This window comes from Hemitrygon akajei, chromosome 1 (genome assembly GCF_048418815.1).
Source record: "Hemitrygon akajei chromosome 1, sHemAka1.3, whole genome shotgun sequence".
Taxonomy (NCBI): domain Eukaryota; kingdom Metazoa; phylum Chordata; class Chondrichthyes; order Myliobatiformes; family Dasyatidae; genus Hemitrygon; species Hemitrygon akajei.
Genome location: NC_133124.1, coordinates 199,595,659 through 199,616,712, shown reverse-complemented (window position 1 = coordinate 199,616,712; position 21,054 = coordinate 199,595,659). Strand labels below are relative to the sequence as shown.

Here is a 21,054-nt window from a genome sequence, read left to right as displayed (position 1 = left end):
TAACAATGGAATGGAAATTGTATAAGGTGAAATGTTTCGCAGCTAATGTGCATAAAGTGATTAGGTGTAAGAACCTTTAACTACATGTTGTTATCTAAGATAATGAATTTCTTCCCTTAATGCAGGGGTATGCCCCTAAAGTAATACTTCTCAGAAGAAGCACTTCAGAGCTTTTACTAACATTAGAGATGCTTTCTGGAAAAGTCAGATGTGGATAATAATAGAGTTGTTGTGATGAAAGCATTCTTATGACTGCTATGCATTGGCTAGTTGACTCAATTAGATGGCTAAGATAGGATACACGCTTGCATTATTCTGGGTGGAAATCTTTATTTTGTGTTTCCAACTGAAGGTTAAGTGTCATTTGCAGTCATGTAAGTGAAACCATTGATTTTTTTTAATGGAATGATGAAATTTTCAATCCGTAAATGCTTTATACTTGTCACTAATTAACTCTGCAATCCTGGTAAATTTCAAGAAAAAGATCTGATTCTTCATAAAGAAGTCAAAAATCTCTTTGCAGATTTGATTGCAACAGAGTTCAGGGCCCCCCCTTAAGCTGTGGACACCTTGGAGTTCCCGCAGGCAGGCTGTTTGTGACGCATTATCTAAAAAGGGCTGTCTTTGAGGAGTACTTGAGAGCTTTGACATTGATCTTACAACAACACCTCCTGATGACAGTACTCTGGCCAGATTTAAATTAAGCCAGTGGTTAAAGTGATGATCAGTCCAGGAGTTATTGATGCCTGTAATGGCAAGGGTAATGCAAGCATTTTTGGAGATCCTCGCTCAAATAATGATGCAATATAACAGGTGTCAGTGTTTGGATAACGGCGTCATAATGTGATCTTGAAATGATAAATTTCACAATATATTTCAGAACCTGATTCTGATTCTGTTCTACCCCAGTGATATAATACAGTGTTCCAAGCATGTCAGGAGAATTGCCCCATTGGAGTTGTCCTTCCCTACTTATTCCTTACCAATTATGCCGTGCCAGCATTCACATACCCTCCCATTCTGATGTTGAGGTCAACTGGAGAATCAATCTATGGACTAATTACAACTATGCCAGAAGATCTGAGTGGAGCCTAAAGCCCATTCTTTCCATGAAAGTGATCACTAGTTTCAGACTGAATCATCACATGGTGTCTGACATTCAAGGTCTGAGCCTTCAATGTACTGCAGTAAAATTCATCTTCAGTTCAAGTGCTGCAGATCAAAGATTGGACTTGAAAGTTCAGTGGTGCTATTTTAGCCCTGGATGCAATTGTTTAATTAGGCTTTCAGGGTGTCAATGTATTGCAGCTATTTTTACCTTTACTCAGAAAACAGATGTGCTCTTCTGGAGAAGTTTTGATGACTCTCTGAAGAGTAAATCAGTTATCATTATGTTGAGAATAGCATTCATAATCTCAGTATTGCCACTCTGTTGACTATCAGCAGGCTGAGATTGCTGTTGCCTAGTATGATGAGGTGCTCTCTGAAGTTGACCTTTCTTGATCCTGAGCTACTGATTGCATGTAAAACAAGGGTGCGCAGAAGGCCATTACAAGGTGTGGACAATAATGATTAGTTATTGATTGTATTGTTTGGTCTTCATTGGGTATATAAATCTGATTATGTAGAATAAGACCGTAAGACATATGAAATGGGAGCAGATTTAGCCATTGAGCCTTTTTGCCATTTGATCATTGCTGAGTTATTTTCCCTCTCACTTTCATTCTCCTGCCTTCTCCTCATCACCTTTGATGCACTTACTAATCAATACTTATCAGCCTCTGTCTTAAATATACCCAATGACCTGGCCTCATAGCTGTCTGTGGAAATGAACTCCACCCTTTGAAGGAAGCACCCTCTAAAGAAATTCCTCTTCATCTCTATTCTAAACGTGATGTCCTTTTGTTCCGAGGTTGTGCCCTTTGGCCCTACTCTTCCACTATTAGAAACATCCTCTTCATGTCCACTTTATCTAGGCCTTTCAATATTTGGCAGGTATAGATTTGGTACAGCATTACTTTTAAGAATTTATCATTGCAAAGAGATTGCAATGAACAATAACAGAAAGGAGATAGCATGAGTCTGATGTATTGAAGTATTTTATTTACCCATCTGATATAGAAGTCTATGTCAGGTCACCTTTTAATGTTGCTACTTGTGTTGTTAGGGATTTATAGGATTTTCGCTCAGCAGCACAGAGAAGGATGATTGTGTTTTGGCACTAAGCTACAGAGGTGAGACTGTTCCCAACTATGAATTATCCTCTTGGTTCTTGGACGTCCAGGATTTGGTGCATTTGTCACTGGTATGCAGCTTGGTGTACCACTGATAGAGAATAGGACTGTTCTCCTATTCCTGCGAGGGAAGTACTGTAAGTAAGTTATCAAACAAAGTGGCTGCTTTGTACCAGAACATATCAAGCTTTCTAGGTGATAGTAAAGTTCCACTCTCCAGCTAAGATCAATCACTCTATCATTTCTATCATGTCTTGTGAATGGTAGAAGACCTTTGGCAGAGAGAAGGTACAGCAGCTCTGCTTCAGAGTTATTTTGGTAGCTTTGGAACTATCTGGTCTAGTTGCAATACTAATCAGTGGATTCACTCAGGATTTGACAGTGATGATTTTGTGATGGAATTGTCATTGAATACCAAGTGGAAATGGCTATATTTTTCTGCTCAGCCTATTTTTATGCAGGTTTGTAAACATCAAGCATTCAAGTGCTTTGTGATGGTAATGTGTTTTGTGTTTATGGCATGGAATATTAAATGGTCCATTTGGCACACAAATAGCTATGTGAGAGCACCCTGATGAAATACTGATATTCATGTGTGCTTGAAAAATACAAACATTTGGCAGAAATATTGCATCAAGCTTACAATGAATTATGCACTCAGTGGCCACTATGTTAGGTACACACATATGTGCATGCTCTTAATGCAATTATCTAATCAGCCAATCATGTGGTAGCAAGTCAGTTCATAAAAGCATGTGGATATGGTCAAAAGGTTCAGGTTCAGTTGTTCCTTAGACAGAACATCAGAATGGGGAAGAAATATGATCCAAGTGACTTTGACCCTGGAATGATTATTGGTGGTTTGAGTATCTCAGAAATTGCTTATCTCCTGGGATTTTCATGCACAGCAGTCTCTAGAGTTTACAGAGAATGGTTCAAAAAAATCCAATGAGCAGCAGTCAGAGGAGAATAGTCAGACTGGTTCAAGCTGACAGGAAGGTGACAGTAACTCTTATAACTATGTATTACAAGACTGGTGTGCAGAAGAGCATCTGTGAATGCACAACATTTCGACCCCTGAAGTGGATGTGCTACAACAGCAGAACACATGGACATACGCTTAGTGGCTACTTTATTAGGCACAGGAGGTGCCACTGAGTGTAGTTAAAATACTAAAATGAAATTGCGTAAAATGTGAGCGATAATTAGTCTTGAAATCAAGCTAATACTTTTTCTGTCCTATCCAGGCAATGAGTAGCAATTTCTGTCCTCAGAATGGGAGCAGAGCAGAATGAGAGAATATTCCCAGATTGTTTCACCATTTCTACTACCGTTATCTGAATCTGTTCATTGGTTTTGTGTCAATATTTCTGATTGCATACTTGGAATAAGTTACTCTAAACATTGTTAAATAAAATTAACCATAGGAAATGCAATACTTTGATTTACTTCAGATCATTGTCTAGTTCTCTAAAACTGTTGATTTTATATGTCTGACCGTTTTAATACAAGATGGAATTTAATGAACTGTGTGATAAAAACTGATTTTGCATCGAAATTGCAGTAATCTTCCTCGCAGTGAACATGTTTTTGTAACATGCATTTGCTGCCCACTAACAATGAAATTCTGCATTAAACAATGATCACTTAACCGAAAGCAAGCAATTGTGATGTTGCAGTGCAGTATTAATAGTTTCTTTCTGGGATTACAAAATAATTATGGATGAGGAAGGCCATTTGGTCCTTAGTAATTCATCCACTCTAATTCCAGCCTGTTGCCCCAACTACTGCTTTATAAATGGACGCAAATATTTTTGTCTCTAATGGATGAAAGAAAGATGGAGGGCTATGTGGGAGGGAAGCGTTAGGTTGAGTAGGTTAAAAGGTCAGCACAACATTGTGACTGGAGGGACTGTACTGTGCTGTATTGTTCAATGTTCTAATGTATTTAGAATTCTGTTTGTGTGTTGCAATACAGAAATTATGTGAATTTAATGCAGTTTCTGGAAATCTGAGCCAAAATGTAATAACTACTAAGAAGACATCACAGGGAAAGAAACAGTTTTAGCTCATCATAACTGGAAAAGTGAAAAGAAAAAGTGTGTTTTAAGATGGAGAGATGGGCAGGCGTAGAGAAAACTGAGGGAATATTTGATAACAAGGTTGTTTGAATAAATTTCTTTCTGAACTGCCAGACAGTACTCTCCTGTATTGCAAAGCAAGGTATGAAGATGAATTCACTATGGAGCATTCACTGAGGACATTGTGGATAGCACATTCAATAAGCTAGTCACAACACAAGGAATGACTGCATGGGCTACAAAACGGTGACTGAACACCAGGAAGATTTGTAGGCCTGGCAGGTATCGCAGAGATCCCCAGCGGCCACCCTCCACACCCCACTCAAGCAGATATACAGTGTCGTACTGCTGGAGTGATAACATCTCAGGAGAATGGATCTTCAGCTAAGCTCGTGGCACCATGGTTGGCACTGCTGAACAGCAGACATGGAAGAAGACTACCAGAGATATGATGATAGGTGGCTTGATTGTAAAAGGAGCAGTCAAGTTTCTGTACCCTTAAACAAAGTTATAACAGGGCATAGGCAGGATACAGAGCTGGGCTCGGAATTGGCAGAAGGAGTTAGAGTGAAGTGATACATTTTGGGAGGTCTAACTTGAAGGTAGAGTACAAGGTTGAACTTGAAGGTGGAGTACAAGGTTAATGACAGGATTCTTAATGGTGTGGAGGAACAAAGGGATCTTGGGGTCCAAGCCCATAGATCCTTCAAAGTTGCCAGATAAGTTGATAAGGTGGTTAAGAAACTATATTGTGTGTTAGCCTTGGTTAATCAGGGAATTTAGTTCAAATCTGCAAGGTAATATTACAGCTGTATAAAACTCTACTTAGACCAAACTTGGAGTGTTGTCTTCAGTTCTGGTCTCCTTATCATAGAATGGATGTAGCAGCTTTAAAGACAGCACAAGATGCTGTCTGGATCTTATGAGGATAAGTTGAGCAAGCTAGGGCTTTTCTCTTTGGAGTGAAAGGGGATGAGAAGTAACTTGGTAGAAATGTATAAGATTATAAGAAGCATAGATAGAATGGACAGCCCCCACCTTTTCCCAGGGCAGAAATAACTACCAGAGAACAAGCTTTTAAAGTTAGGGGAGATATCAGAGGTAAGTTGTTTACACAGGGAATGGTAACTGCTTAGAATGCACTGCTGGGGTGGTGGTATTGAGACTGATATATTGGGACAGTTAAAACATAAACACAAGATATTCTCCAGATGCTGGAACTTCAGAGCAACACACACACATTGCTGGAGGAACTCAGCAGGGCAGACAGCATTTATTGGTGGGGGGGGGTGGAATAACCAGTCAATGTTTTGGGCCAAAACCCTTCATTGGGACTGGAAAGGAAGACGGAAGAAGCCAGAATAAGAAAGTGGGGGGACGAGAAGTGGCAGAACCTGACAGGTGATAGGTAAAGCCAGGTGAGAGAAAAGGTGAGTGGGTGAGGGAGGGGGATGAAGTGAAAAGCTTGGAGGTAATAGGTAGAAAAGGTAAAGGGCTGAAGAAGAAGGAATCTGATAGGAAAGGAGAGAGGATCATGGGAGAAAGGGGAGGTGGATGGGCACCAGAACGCAGGATGATGATCTTCAAGTATTCTGTGCCCACCTGGCTGATCTCCATAAGGGCATGTCAGAGAGATTTCAGGATCTTCTCTCAATCCATATTCCAGATTGGGTAAACTCTTCTGCAGACATTGCCTGGTTTGGCCATTAGGTAGCAAGTAACATTTGTTCCACATAAATGTTAAGCAACAAGAGAAAGCACGGCTATCATACGTTAATCAATGGCATTGCCATTACTGAATCTCACACTCAATATCCTGCAGGTTACCATTGATCAGAAGCTGAATTGGACAAGTTATGTACAGAATGTGAGCACAAAAGCAGGGATCCTGTGGTGAGTAACTCACCTACTATCTCCCCAAGCCTGTCCACCATCTACAAGGCTAACGTGATGGAGTACTCTCCATTTGCCTGAATGAGTGTAACTCCAAAGACACTCAAGAAGGTTAACACCATGGACGATATAAAATCTCACATGATACCCTATCCACAAGTATTTAGTCACTCCTCCAGTAACAGACAGTAGCAGTATCTTGCACCAGCTACAGGATGAACTGCAGCAACTCAGCAAGACTCCTTAGTGAGAGGCTTCCAAACCCACAACCACTAGGAGCTTGAAGGACAAGGACAGTAAAAGCACTTCAACAACTGGAAGCTGCCCTCCAAACCACACAGCATACTCCTCGAGAAATAAATCACCATTCCTCCATGATGCTGAATCAAAATCCATGCTACAGTGCCATGGTAGTGTAGCGGTTAGCACAGCGCTATTACAGCTCGGCTGTCCCAGAGTTCAGAGTTCAATTCCGGCACTGTACTGTAAGGAGTCTCTGTGCGTTCTCCCTATGAAATGCTTGAGTTTTCCGTGGGTGCTCCAGTTTCCTCCCACAGTGCAAAGCAGCACTAGATGGGTAAATTGTCCCGTGATTGAGTAAGGATCAAGTGAGTTTGTCGAGGTTACTGTGGTGGTGTGGCTCTAAGGACCCGCTCCATGTTTATTGCTTACAGCATGTGGGTGCATCCACACCTCCAGGACTTGCCGCAGTTTAAAAAAGCCGTGTGCCACCACCTTCTCGAGGGCAACTTAAGTGTTGGCTCAGCCTGTATATCCACATCACTTTAAAGAATAGTTTAAAGAAAAGCACAAAGACAGCCTACCAGAAAGGATATTGGACCTGTTCCGGTCCAGATGCAACCCATTCTGCTTGTACAGGAGTGACACAAAAGGTGCTGAAGGAACTCAGTGGGTTTGGCAGGGAAATAATAATGAGGCAGCCTACAGAGAGGAAGTCATCACCCTGACACCGTGGTGTTAAGAAAACAACCTCTCTCTCAACATCGCAAAAACAAAGGAGCTGGTTGTGGACTACAGGAGGAAGGCTAACCCCCATAGAAATCAATGGATCTGGGGTTGAGAGGGTGAATAGCTTTAAGTTCCTCGGCATAAACACCACCAAGGATCTTACGTGGTCTGTACATACAGCTGTGTGGTGAAGAAGGCACAACAGCGTCTCTTTCATCTCAGACGGTTGAAGAAGTTTGGTATGGCCCCCCAAATTCTAAGAAATTTCTACAGGGGTAAAACTGAGAGCATCCTGACTGGCTGCCGCACTGCCTGATGTGGGAACTGTACCTCCCTCAATCGCAGGACTCTGCAGAGAGGGGTGCGGACAGCCCAGCACATCTGTAGATGTGAACTTCCCACTATTCAGGACATTTACAAAGACAGGTGTGTAAAAATGGCCCGAAGGATCATTGGGGACCCGAGTCACCCCAACCACAAACTGTTCCAGCTGCTACTATCAGAGAAATGGTACCACAGCATAACAGCCAGGATCAACATGCTCTGGGACAGCTTCTTCCACCAGGCCATCAGACTGCTTAATTCATGCTGATGCAATTGTATTTCTATGTTATATTGACTATCCTGTTGTACATAATATTTATGATAAATTACTACAATTGCACATTGCACATTTGAATGGAGACGAAACGTAAAAGATTTTTACTCCTCATGTGTATGAAGGATGTAAGTAAGAAAGTCAATTCAATTTAAATGGACAGTTAATCTTTAACCTGCAAGTCTGCTTGGGTCATCTATTGTATACGGTGCTCCCAGTGCAATCTCTTGTACATCAGTGAGACCCAGTGTTGTTTGGGGGACCACCTCCTTAAGCACCTTCACTTTGTCCCACAGCATTTGAGACTTCCCAGTGGCTATTTAAATTCTATTTCCCATTACCATTCTGACATATTGATTCACGAGCTCCTCTTATGCCAGGATGAGGCCACTCTCAGGTTGGAGGAGCAACACCTCATAGTCCACTTGGGTAGCTCCAACCTGACAGCCTGAACAACCATTTCTCTAATTTCCGGTAATTTCTTTCCCCTCCCACTTCTTCTCTTTTTCCATTCCCCATTCTGGCTCCCCTCCTGTCTCTTCTCCTCTCCTCACCGGTTTGTCACCTCTCTCTGTGACCTGTTGTAGACCTGTGATCTCAGGAATGCTACCCATACCATGTGCTAGTGAGGCAAATAGTAGGAAGATCATACAGTTTAACATGTGGCTGAGGAGTTAGTGGCAGGAGGGAGGGTTTCAGGTTTTTGGATCATTGGACTCTCTTCCAGGGAGGGGCAGGGTTAAACTAGAGTTGCTGTGAGATGGGAGCTAAAGCAGCAGAACAGATGGTGGTCTGGTTGTGGAGAAAAATGTTGTTAAGCCTACATATAAGGTCAGGAATCAACAGTTTGTGTATGGCGGGACTAATATTCTGAGCTGTGCATATTTCAATGCAAGGAGTCTTGTAGGAAAGGTGGATGAGGTTAGGCATGGATAACACACGTAATTTTGACATTGTAGTAATTAGTGAAACTAGGATGCAAAGGGGCAGGACTAGTTGCTCAATGTTCTGGGGTTCCGTTCTTTCAAGTGTGACAAAGTGGGAGGGATTAGAGGGGCAGTGACACATTACTGGTCAGGGAAAATGTTTCAGCAGTGCTCGGTCAGTACTGGAGAGCTCATCTAGTGAGGCTTTATGGATAGAACTGAGGAATTAGAAAGGAACGACCAACTTAATGGGATTACATTATACACCATCCAACTGCGCATGGGATTCAGAGGAGCAAATTTGTAGAGAGATCGCAGACTGGTGCAAGAAACACAAGGTTGTGATACTAGGTGATTTTAACTTTTTACGTACTGACTGGGACTCCCATATTGTAAAGTGGCTGAATAGGAAAAAGTGTGTCAAATGTGTTCAGGGAAGTTTTCTTTATCAGTATATAGAAGTCCCAACTAGAGTGACTGCAATACTAGGTCTCCTATTCAGGAATGAGACAGGGCAAATGACAAAATTTAATGCAGAGAAGTGCTAGGTGTTGCACTTTGGTAGGGCCAGCCAGGGTAGGTCTCACAAAGTGAACTGAGGAGTGCTGTAGAATGTGGTGTGTGCTGTGGGAATACAGATCCATAATTCATTGAAAGTGGTGACACAGGGAGAAAGGGTCATAAAGAAAGCTTTTGACTCATTGGCCTTCATAAATTGAAGTATTGAATACAGGAGATGGGATGTTATATTGAAATTGTGTAAGATATTGGTGAGGCCTAATTTGAAGTGTTGAGTAGAGTGTTGGTCACCTACCTGCAGGAAAAGTGTAAATAAGATTGAAACAGTACAGAGAAGATTTACAAGAATGTTGCTGGACCTGGAGGACCTGAGTTATAAGGAAAGATTGAATAGGTTAGGACATTATTCCTCAGAATGTAGAAGATTGAAGGGAGATTTGATAGAGTTATACACAATTATGAAGGGTATAGATAGGGTAAATGCAGGCAGACGTTTTTCACTGAGAAGAGAAAATCAGCAAATGCTGGAAATCAAAACAACACACACAAAATGAGGAGTTAGAATAAGAAGATGGGGAGAGGGCAGGAAGAAAGTGACACTGGGAGTGCAGGGAAGTGGTGAAGTGAAGAGCTGGGGAGTTGACTGGTGAAAAGAAGAATCTGATAGAAGACCATGGGAGAAAGGAAAGGGGGAGGAGCACCAGAGGAAGGTGATGGGCAAGTACAGAGATAAGGTGAGAGAGGGAAATGGGAATGGGGAATGGCGAAGGGGGGGGGGGGTAATTACCATAAGTTTAAGAAATTTATGTTTATGCCATCAACTTGGAGGCTACCCAGAAGGAATATAAGGTGTTGCTCCTCAAACCTGAGTGTGGCCCTATCACAACAGTAGAGGAGGCCATGGACTGACATGTTGCAATGGGAATGTGGTGGAATTAAAATGGGTGGCCACTGGGAGATCCCAATTATTCTGGTGGATGGAGCATAGATGTCAGTAAAGTGGTTTCCCAATCTACATAGGGATATAGAGGAGGCCACACCGGTAGCACCGGATACAATAGATGACCCCAGCAGATTCACAGGTGAACTCATCTGGAAGGGCTGTTTGGGGCTCTTAATGGTAGTGAGGGAGGAGGTGTAGGGGCAGGTGTGGCACTTGTTCTGCTTGCGAGGATAAGGGCCAGGAATCAAATCAGTGGGTAGGGATGAATGGACAAGGGAGTCACTAGGGAGCGATTCCTGCAGAAAGCAAAAAGCAGAAAGTGGGAGAAAGTGTGAAAGATGTGCTTGGTGGTGGGATCCCATTGGGGATGGCGGAATTTACAGGATCTCCCAGTGGCTATCCATTTTAATTCCACTTCCCATTCCCATTCCAACATGTCAGTCCATGGTCTCCTCTACTATCACGATGAGGCCACAGTCAGGTTGAAGGTGCAACACCTTATATTCTGTCTGAGTAGCCTCCAGCCTGATGGCATGAATATTGGCTTCTTGAGCTTCCAGTAATGCCCCCTCCCCCTCTCCTTCACCATTCCCATTTCCCTCTCTCACTTTATCTCCTTACCTGTCCATCACCTCCCTCTAGTGCTCCTCCCACTATTCTTTTTTCCATGGCCTTCTGTCCTCTCCTATCAGTTTCCTCCTTCTCCAGCTCTTTACTTCAACCCTACCCCTTCCCTCCCAGTTTCACCTATCACCTTGTGTTTATTCCTCCCCTCCACCCGACCTACCCCCACCTTCCTACTCTGATGCCTCAACTTTTTTTCTCCAGTCCTGGTGAAGGGTCTCAGCCGGCAACGTCAACTGTACTCTTTTCCATAGATGCTACCTGGCCTGTTGAGTTCCTCCAGCATTTTGTGTGTGCTACACTTTATGGATCCTGGTAGCTGCAATGAAGGGGATAGCTATTGATTTCAACAGCTGGCTTGCTGATCCAGTAAACTATTCTGGTATGGCTGATACTGAGGGCTGATGTGTGTACATCCATCAAAATGAATTTTCCAACACACTTCTGAGTTCAACTTCACAGATGGTGTAAAAAGCTGCAGTGGATCCAAATGAACCATTCATCAAAGGGTATCAGCCTATTCCCAATAGCCTGGCAGTAATAATTAAGCTTCTCTGTAAATGATATCCACAAAAAAAAGTTTGAAGATATTCAGAACATTTGGCAGAAGAAGGGAAATTATTGGAAAAAAATCTGAGGAGCATGATCAATCTACATTTGGAAGGGAAGTGGTTGATCAGGAATACTCAGCAGAGTTTTGTCAATGGTAAATCTTGTTTGAAAAATTTGGATTTTTTTAAAGAAGTAGGAATATATATTGATAAGGACAGTGTAGGTAATGCCTGCTTGGACTTCAGTAAAGCAAGAAGTGGAGTCAATAATGGGCTTGCACCCCTTCTCCAGAATTCTTGGCCTTGAGTCTGCAGGCTTCACTCAAAACCTTACGGAACTCTCTCGGAGACTGCAAAGCGCCAGATCACTCCATCAGCCCAAAAACACACCACCAAAGTGTAGCTTACAAGCTCCAATAGTAGCAGAATCACATTTGAAAGAAAAAGAAGATGTAAAAGAAGTGAAGGAGGTAGCTTCGTAAACCATCTGGAGAATGTCGCCCTTGGTTGTGTTATTTGCTGGTGCCATCTTCTTTCTGGCAGGTCGTTGACAAGATCTCAATGAAAATTGGTCCAGAAAGTTAGAACCCATGGAAACTAAGGGAAGTTGGCAAACTAGACACAAAATTGACTTGCTAATTTTGGGAGTGATGATGGAGGATTGCTTTCATTATTGGAAGCCTGTAACTCATTTTGGACCATAGCTGTCATTTATGCCAGTGGTTTGCATATGAATGCAGAAGGTATGATTAATCAATCTGCAGACGATGGTGTTTCGGCTTAGGTCACAAAGTAGTATTCACCATCTAGAACAATTGAAAATAGAATTTAATCCTGATAAATGTGAGATGATGCATTTTAGAAAGTCTATAAGGATACAACTTATACCAAGGATGCTTAGGCACTAGGGAGTATTGAGGAACAGTGGGACCTTGGTGTTAAACTCCACATATTCCTAAAGTGGAAGTACTAATCAAGAAGACACACATGCTTGTCTTCATCATTTAATGTGGGGGGGGGGGGGGTTGAATTTAAGAGCTTGGGGGTCTTGGTGAAATCCTTTAAAATATTGGTTAGGCCTCAAGTGGAGTATTGTGTGCAGTTCTGACCACAGTACGGATAGGCTATGATTGCATCAGAGAGGGTGCAGAGATAATTTACCAGGATTCTGTTTGGCACAGAGTGCTTCAATTAAGAAGAAAGCCTACATGGATGGGATTTATTTTCATTGGTACGGAGGAGGCTGAGGGTGGACCTGTTAGAAATATGCAACATTGTGAGAGGGATAGATAGAATAGGTAGTAAAAAGTCATTTCTCATGAAGGTGCCTAAAACCAGAGAGCATCAAGTATGGATTAAGAGAGTTACAGGAGATCTGAGGATGTGTTTTCCCCCCAGAAGGTGTTTGGAATCTGGAACACTACCAAAGAAGGTGCCAAAGACAGGTAACTCACAGTATGTTATACAGTAAATATCTGGACAAGCACTTTAATCATCAAGGCATTGAAGACTACAGGTTATGCACTATTATTTAAGGTTAGAAAAGATGGACTGTATACTAATAGCATGAACAGCTTATTTTTCTGCTGTGTTCCTCCATGACCCTAAGGTGAGATAATGTGAGTAGACTTGTTGCCTCAGATGAAGGGTAAAAACCAACAGCAAGGACTGGTTTTGTTGAATGGTCTTTTTATCTTACAATTTTGACAGTAAGCTAACACACAGATTTTTTTTTAAAATAAGACAGAATTATTTCAAAGAATAAAATTAAGTTGCAGCAAATGTGTTGTTTAGAATTAATATGAATGTCAGCAAAATGGCTTGCAATGTTATTTTGGAATAATTCTTATAAATATCAACTGAAGAGATTTAATGGAGTAGCATTATTGTCCTTGTATAGTACAAGAGAGGTTTTAGTACAATATGATTATTTGAACTAACAATCTTTAGGAATTCCTGTAGATTTTATAGAAAGACTTCAATTTCAATCATTTTGATGTTGCTATGTGGTCCAAAGGGTAAATTCCCAGCATTCCTCCACATCATTCAAATAAAGCTTTGTATTGTTTATATGCACAAGGAGTATTGTTATCATATCAAGATATTTACAAATTATGTACCATTTGACATCTTGTATGCTGATTATAATAGAGAGCAGAATAAATGTAATTTATATTTGAGGAAATTGATGTGCTTGATAAATATATCTAATTTACTAAATAAGTTGTGCAATTACTTTCTCGGTGAAGAAACCCCTAATGTTGGATTTTATGACTTTAATTTTGTTTCATTGTATCACAGAGTATAGGCCACCCACCCCTCCATCTGGCACTGGGTACCACCGTTACCAGTTCTTCCTTTATGAACAGCCTGACGATGCAGTTATTACACTGAATGAACATGACAAAAAATCCTTTGGTAAGTCTATTTAAAAAGAAGGTGAGGGGCAACATTTTCTTTTCTCTAGCGGTAACAGCGTATTCTCCAGTTATTAAAAATGTGGATATGCAAGGTATTTGCAGGACTCCTTGACACTGTGAGATGCATGCAAGAATTTTTAATGATTATGACTATATTTTGAAATATTCGGACACTTAACTGCAACAAAGCCTCCCATTGCAAAGCTGACTCTAAGCCCTTGTGAACCATTTGCATTAAATTGATATTTGCAAAGTGCATCACAAACTTCTGTGGAGGTGGGTAAATTTGAATGAGGCACTGATATTGCCTTGGGTAGCTTTTGGAACAGTAATATTTGCTGGAACTGAATAAGAAGGAGAGACTAAAGATGATTTTTATACACCAGACCAAATAATTGTTCAGCATTCCATTTACTTACGGGGAGCTACAGCACCTGAGAAAATAGTACTATTTCATATGGTTATAGTTTGATGCACTCATTTGTAATTGCATTGATCCTGAAAGCAAGTGAAGCTTTATCATTGAAACTAATGGAAATATCCCAATGATGTTATCTTTATCACCAATACTCTGATAGTTAATAACTTTATGATTTTATCTAAATCTGACTAAAGTAATATAACTAATTTCTCACACGTGTAAGTTTGCTTAACTCAACACCACCGTTAACCTGTTTGAAAGGCATTCCTTTTCATTTTCAACTTGGCCAAATATATCTTGATGATATAATTCTTTTGTTATATAAAAGTTGTGCACACAGAGATATAGCAGCTATTTGCAGAGTTTTGTTTGGCTACAACCTGCTGGAAAGTGCCAGCCGAACTACACTTAAACTACTAAATATCTTCACAAGTGTAACCAGTTTCAAGATGCCTGTACAAATACGCGTACTGCTGTTCCTCGGAGATTTTTGCTGACTGTACTCTGGAATTGGACTTTTCATCAAGTCCGGATTGTGAATTTGCTTCGGTTCTTCAGCACTTAAGCTGGAGGTCCTGTTGACTGAACCTGCCCCATGTAGTCAAAAAGTCATTGTTATTATTTGCAATGAAATTGGAACATCTTGGAGACGTAAGTGTTGTGTAATTCATGTTTTATTAAATGAGCTTATTTATTGGTATTGCTTTATAATTATCACACATACAAAGATACAGTGAAAAGCTTGTTTTGCATGCTGTTCGTACAAATCAAATCATTACATAGTGCATTGAAGCAGAGCAAGGTAAAACAATAATAGAATGTAAAATAAAGTATTATAGCTACAGAGAAAGTGTAGTGTTGGGAAACAAAATGTAAGTTCATAATGAGGTAAATTGTAAGAGAATTGTGTGATTTATCATATGAGAAGTCTGTTCAAGAGTCTGATAACAGTGGGATAGAAGCTGTCCTTGATGTGATGGTACGTGCTTTCAGACTCTCATATCTTCTGCCTGAATGGGAGAGGGGGGAAGAGAGAATGCTTGAGCGAGGTGGGATCTTTGGTTATATTGGCTGCTTTGCTGAAGCAGTGAGAGGAATAGATGGAGTATACAGAGGGAAGGCTGATTTCCATGATGTGTTGTGCTGTGTTCACAACTCTCTGCAGTTTCTTACTGTCGGGTACAGAGCAGTTGCCATATGAATCTGCAATGCATCCGGATACTTTCAGCGGAGCACCGATATAAATTGGCAAAGAGTTAGCGGGGGCATAGTTGAAGTTCTTTAGCCACCTGAAGAAGTGGAGGGATTAGTGAGCTCTCTTGATCATGACATCAACATTGCTGGACCAAAACAGACTATTTGTGGTTCACTACTGGGAACTTGAAGCTCTCAACCACGACACTGTTGATGTAGGCAGGATTCAAGATTCAAGTTTATTAGTTCATGTGTACTTTGAACATACAGTGAAATGCCTCATTTGTGTTAACAACCAACGTTGGAGTGCATACTGGGAGCAGCCCATTAGTATCGTCACACATTTCGACAACAACACGGCGTGACCACGATGCTCAGCAGAACAACAGAGAACACAACAAGCAACAAAAAAACAACAGCAAAAATCATCCCTGTTTCTCCTTCCCACACACAGAGTCCTTTAATCCCAGGAAAGGCCTCTAATGTTAAGAGGTCATGGACTCAGCCCTGCAGACATTGGTCTTCAACCTCCCCAGTGATTCACAAAGATTCGCCGACTTGGCTCCAGCCAATGGGCGTTGACTTCTGGATTTCCGATTTGACCTTTGGCCTCTGTCCTCAGGACATGTCTGTCACCAAGCACTAGGCCTTGAACTCTGGTCTCACTGATTTATGAACCCGGGGGGAGGGTCATCAGAACATGTTCCACCTGACTGCGTGAGATTCAAACTCTGGAACCCGCCAACAGCTTTTGCTGACTGGGGAGGGTGGGTGGAGCCTTAACCAAAAGTGACACACTTTTTATTATTTCAGTCACTGAAACATCAATAAAAAAGCGTGGGTACCAAGAAGGAACCAGATATTTCCATATATTAGTACCCTAACATTCAAAGCGACACACCTTTCATTATCTTGGTCCACGGTAAAAACACCTCACTGACAATCAAAACTGGCGCACCTCAGGGATGTGTGCTTAGCCCACTGCTCTACTCTCTCTACACCCATGACTGTGTGGCTAGGCATAGCTCAAATGCCATCTATGAATTTGCTGATGATAAAATTATTGTTGGCAGAATCTTAGATGGTGATGAGTGGGTGTACAGGAGTGAGATATACCAGTTAGTTGATTGGTGTCGCAGCAACAGCCTTGCACTCAACATCAGTAAGACCAAAGAACTAACTGGGGACTTCAGAAAGGGTAAGATTAAGGAACACACACTAGTCCTCACAAGAGGGATCAGAAATGCAGAGAGTGAATAATTATAAGTTCCTGGGTGTCAATATCTCTAAGGACCTAACCTAGACCCAACATAGCGATATAACTTTCAAGAAGGCAAGACTGTGGCTATGTTTCATTAGCCTAAGCAGATTTAGTCTGTCACCAAAAATACCTGCAAAGTTCTACAGATGTACTGTGGAGAGCATTCTAAATGGCTGCATCACTGTCTTGTATGGGGAGGCTACCACATAGGATTGAAGTAAACTGAACAGAGTTGTACAATTAGTCAGCTCCATCATGGCGCTAGCCTCCATGGTATCCAGGACATCTCCAAGGAGTGGTGCCTCAGAAAGGTGGCATCCATCATTGAAGACCCTCACCACCCAGCTCTCTTCTCATTGCTACCATCAGGAAGGAGGTAGAGAAGCCTGAAGGAACACACTTAATGATTCAGGAACAGCTTCTTCCCCTTTGCCATCTGATTCCTGAAATTACACTGAACCCGTGAACACTCTGTCACTACATTTTTATTTCCTAATTTTTGCACTACTTATTTAATTTTTTATATAATTCACTATTTTATTCTTTCTCTCTATTTTCAAATGTTGTATTATACTGCTGTCACAAAGTTAACAAATTTCATGAAATATGTCTCTGATATTAAGCCTGATTCTGATTCTGACATGCTGGTGTCTGATCAACCTTGGCTGGGTCGCCTGGGCGAGGGTGTCTGATGTTGAAAGGCCCGAAACATTGGATGACCCCAAGGTACTTCACTGTTAATGTGTCTCAGTGCACACCAGGTTAATAAAGGCAAGTAGTGTTGGACCAGGTTAATGAAGGCGAGAGCAAGATCAAAGTGGCAGGGTTGAGTGACACTGAATCTCCAGTAACTGGATTAAGAAATGCAAGAGGGATAATTTTCCCACAGCCGGCATAACTACACCCTAACTCCAGCATGACCTGTAATTCTCTTATATCCCCGTTCCTAAACCCTAACACTCCTCTCTATTCCCAAAACCATCCTTATATACCTTAAAAACAATTAAGCAATTAAAGAACAACTAAGTCTGACATATGTCTTGATGGAGGCCGCAACGCAGCATCATCAGAGCATGTGCACTGCCTCCCGTCCTGAAGTCAATGCCCAACTCCTGTTGGCATTGAGGAAGGGTTTGTTGTCATGGCACCATGACACTACGCTCTCCTTTTCTTCCTGTACTCTAAGTCATTGTTATTTGAGATACAGACCACTACAATGGTATTATCTGTAAATTTGTAGGTAGAATTAGGGCAGAATCTGGCCGTGTAGTCATGAGTATACAGGGAGGGCATCGAGGACACCACCTTCAGAGAGGGAAATGAGCAGTTTATTTCCTGCAGTTCACTGCCTGTTTTAAATATATATTTAAAACACTCATGGTTCCCCATGACATGCTGTGATGGAATTTAATTCTTTTTTTCAAGATACAGTGTGGAGCAGGCCCTTTCGGCTCAATCAGCTGCACCGCCCAGCAACCCATCTATTTAACCCTAGCCTAATCCCAGGACAAGTTGCAATGACCAATTAACCTACTAACTGATACGTCTTTGAACTGTGGGAGGAAACCCATGCACTCATGGGAAGAATGTAGAAACTTTGACACCAGAGTTAAACTCTGAACTTCAATGCCCCAAGATGTTGTGCTAACCACTGGCATTATTTTGGTCAACCTTCTTGCTTAAATTCATTCTTTTATTCTCTCAAGTGACTGGTATCTAATTGCTCATGACATCAGTCACTTCTAACCAGCTTTAAAGTCAAAAATAGTCAAAGGGAGATTGAAAATTTAGTTGAGTGGTTTAATAACAGCAGCTTCTTACTCAAACAAGAGAAAATTTGCAGATGCTGCAAATCCAAGCAACATACATAAAATGCTTAAGTAATTCAGCAGGTCAGACAGCGTTTACGGAAAAGAATAAACAGTCGACCTTTTGGGCTGATTCCGTTCATCAGGACAGGAGGGAAAAGATGAGAAGTCCAAGTAAGAGGGTGGGGGTTGGGGACAAAAAAAAAAAGGTGGAAGGTGATAGGTACCTGGTGGTGGTGTGGCATCAGCACTGGAATTCAAGGCAGGTGATCCTGAGTTCAAACCTGGGCAGCAGCAGTATCTACATGGAAGAAAGGCCTGGAAATCTACTTACGTATCTTGCCATCAAAACCCTCCGGACCCGATGGTCCGTGAGGTCACGAAGAGTCGGACTCGACTTAAGGACTGAACAACAGCAGGTGATAGGTGAAACTGGGAGGGGAGGAGGGGTAAAGTAAAGAGATGGGTCTTCGAATGGTGAAAGAGGTAAAGGGCTGGAGAAGAGGAAATCTGATAGGAGGGGACTGAAGTCCGTGGAAGAAAGGGAAGGGAGATGAGCACCAGGGGAGGTGATGGGCAGGTAAGGACATAAGGTGAGAGAGGGAAATGGGAATGGGGAATGGTGAGGCGCGGGGGGGAGGTGGTGGTGTGTTACTAGAAGTTTGAGAAATCAATGTTCATGCCATCAGCTTGGAAGCTACCCAGATGGTATATAAGGTGTTCCTTCAGTCTGAGTGTGGCCTCATCGCGACAGAAGAGGAGGTGATGGAATGACAAGCTGGACTGGAAATGGGAAGTGGAATTAAAATGGGTGGCTACTGGGAGATCCTGCATTTTTTGGTAGACGGAGCATAGCTGCTCAGTGAAGTGGTCTCCCAATCTACAGGAGGCCACACTGGGAGCATCAGATACAGTATATGAACTCAACAGACTCACAGGTGATGTGTCATCTCACCTGGAAGGACTGTTTGGGGTCTTGAATGATAGTGAGGGAGGAGGTGTAGGGGCAGGTGTAGCACTTGTTCCATTTACAAGGATAAGTACCAGGAGGGAGATCAGTGGGCAGGGACAAATGGACAAGGGAGTCACGTAGGGAGTTATCCCTGCGGAAAGCAGAAAGTGGGGGGGCGGGGTAAGTTGTACTTAGAAGTGGTATCCTGTTGGAGATGGCAGAAGTTACAGAGAATTATGAGCTGGACACTGAGGCTGGTTAGGTGGTAAGTGAGGAACCCTATCCCTGGCAGGAGGATGGGATGAGGGCATATGTGCATGAAATGGAAGAAATGTGGTTGAGGGCAGAGTCAATGGTGGCGGAAGGAAAGCCTCTTTCTTTGAAGAAGGAGGACATCTCCTTAGTTCTGTAATGAAAAACCTCATCTTGAGGCAGAAGAATTGAGAGAAGGGGATGGCATTTTTGCAAGTAACCGGGTGGGAAGAGGTATAGTCGAGGTAGCAGTGGGTTTATAAAAGATATCAGTAGATAAGCTGGCTGCAGAGATAAAGTCAGAGAGATCGAGAAAGCGGAGGGAGGTTTTGGAAATGGACTAGGTAAATTTGAGAGTATGGTGGAAGTTGGAGGCAAAGTTGATGAAGTAAACAGACTCCGCATGGGTGCAGGAAGCAGCACGTATGCAGTCATCGGTGTGGCACAGGAAAAGTTGGGGAGTGATACCAGTGTAGGCTTGGAACATAGACTGTTTCATGTAGCTGACAAAAAGGCAGGCATAGCTGGGATTCATGCCAGTGCCATGGCTATACCTTTTGTTTGAAGAAGGTGAGAGAAACCGAAGGAGAAATTATTGAGAGTGAGGACCACTTCCTCCTGATGGAGGAGAGGGTGATGGAGGGGAACTGGTTGGGTCTGGTGTCCAGAAAGAAATGGAGAGCTTTGAGATCTTCGTGATGGTGGATGGAGGTGTATAGGGACTGGACATCCATAGTTAAAAAATAAGATGATGAGGGCCAAGGAACTGATATAGGCAGGAACTGAACCGGGGGGATAAAACTGAGTCAAGATATGACCCTTACTCAACATCAAGATGAAGGAAATGATTGTGGAGGAGATGGAAATCAGAGGTCCATGAGCCGGTACTCATCACAGGATCAGAAGTGGAGGGGGTCAGTAAATTAAAATTTGTGTGTGTCACTATCTCAGAGAACCTGTCCTGGACACATCAAGTTGCAAAAAAGCACATCAGCTGCTCTACTTTGGAGTCTGCAGAGATTCGGCATGTCATCAAAAACCTTGGCAAAATTCTATAGATGTGTGGTGGAAAGTATGCTGAATGGCTGCATAATGGCCTGGTGTGGGAACACCAATGCCTTTGAGTGGAAGATCCTACAAAAGGTAGTGGATTAGGCCCAGTACATTTTGGGTAAAGCCCTTCCAACCATTGAGTACATCTACATGAAATGTTGCCATAGAAAAGCAGCATCCATCATCAAAGATCCTCACCTCACAAGCCACACTCTTTTCTCGCTGTTGCCATCAGGTAGATGGTAGGTGCCTCAGGACTTGCACCATTAAGTTCAAGAACAGTTACCACCACTCAACCAACGGGCTCTTGACAAAAGAGGATAACTACACTTGTTCTATTTCTGGTGTACCCATA

At 42.2% G+C, this 21,054-nt stretch overlaps 1 protein-coding gene across 5 annotated transcripts in view; it reads left to right on the top strand.

Moving 5' to 3' along the window:
* Positions 1–21,054, top strand: part of LOC140734441 (phosphatidylethanolamine-binding protein 4) — a 417,588-nt gene that overhangs the window by 289,296 nt on the left and 107,238 nt on the right. For all 5 annotated transcript variants that reach the window (XM_073058416.1, XM_073058380.1, XM_073058398.1 and 2 more), the window contains one exon: positions 13,640–13,756. In XM_073058416.1, coding sequence (XP_072914517.1) covers positions 13,640–13,756 — 117 coding nt within the window. The remainder of the gene's footprint in view (positions 1–13,639; positions 13,757–21,054) is intronic.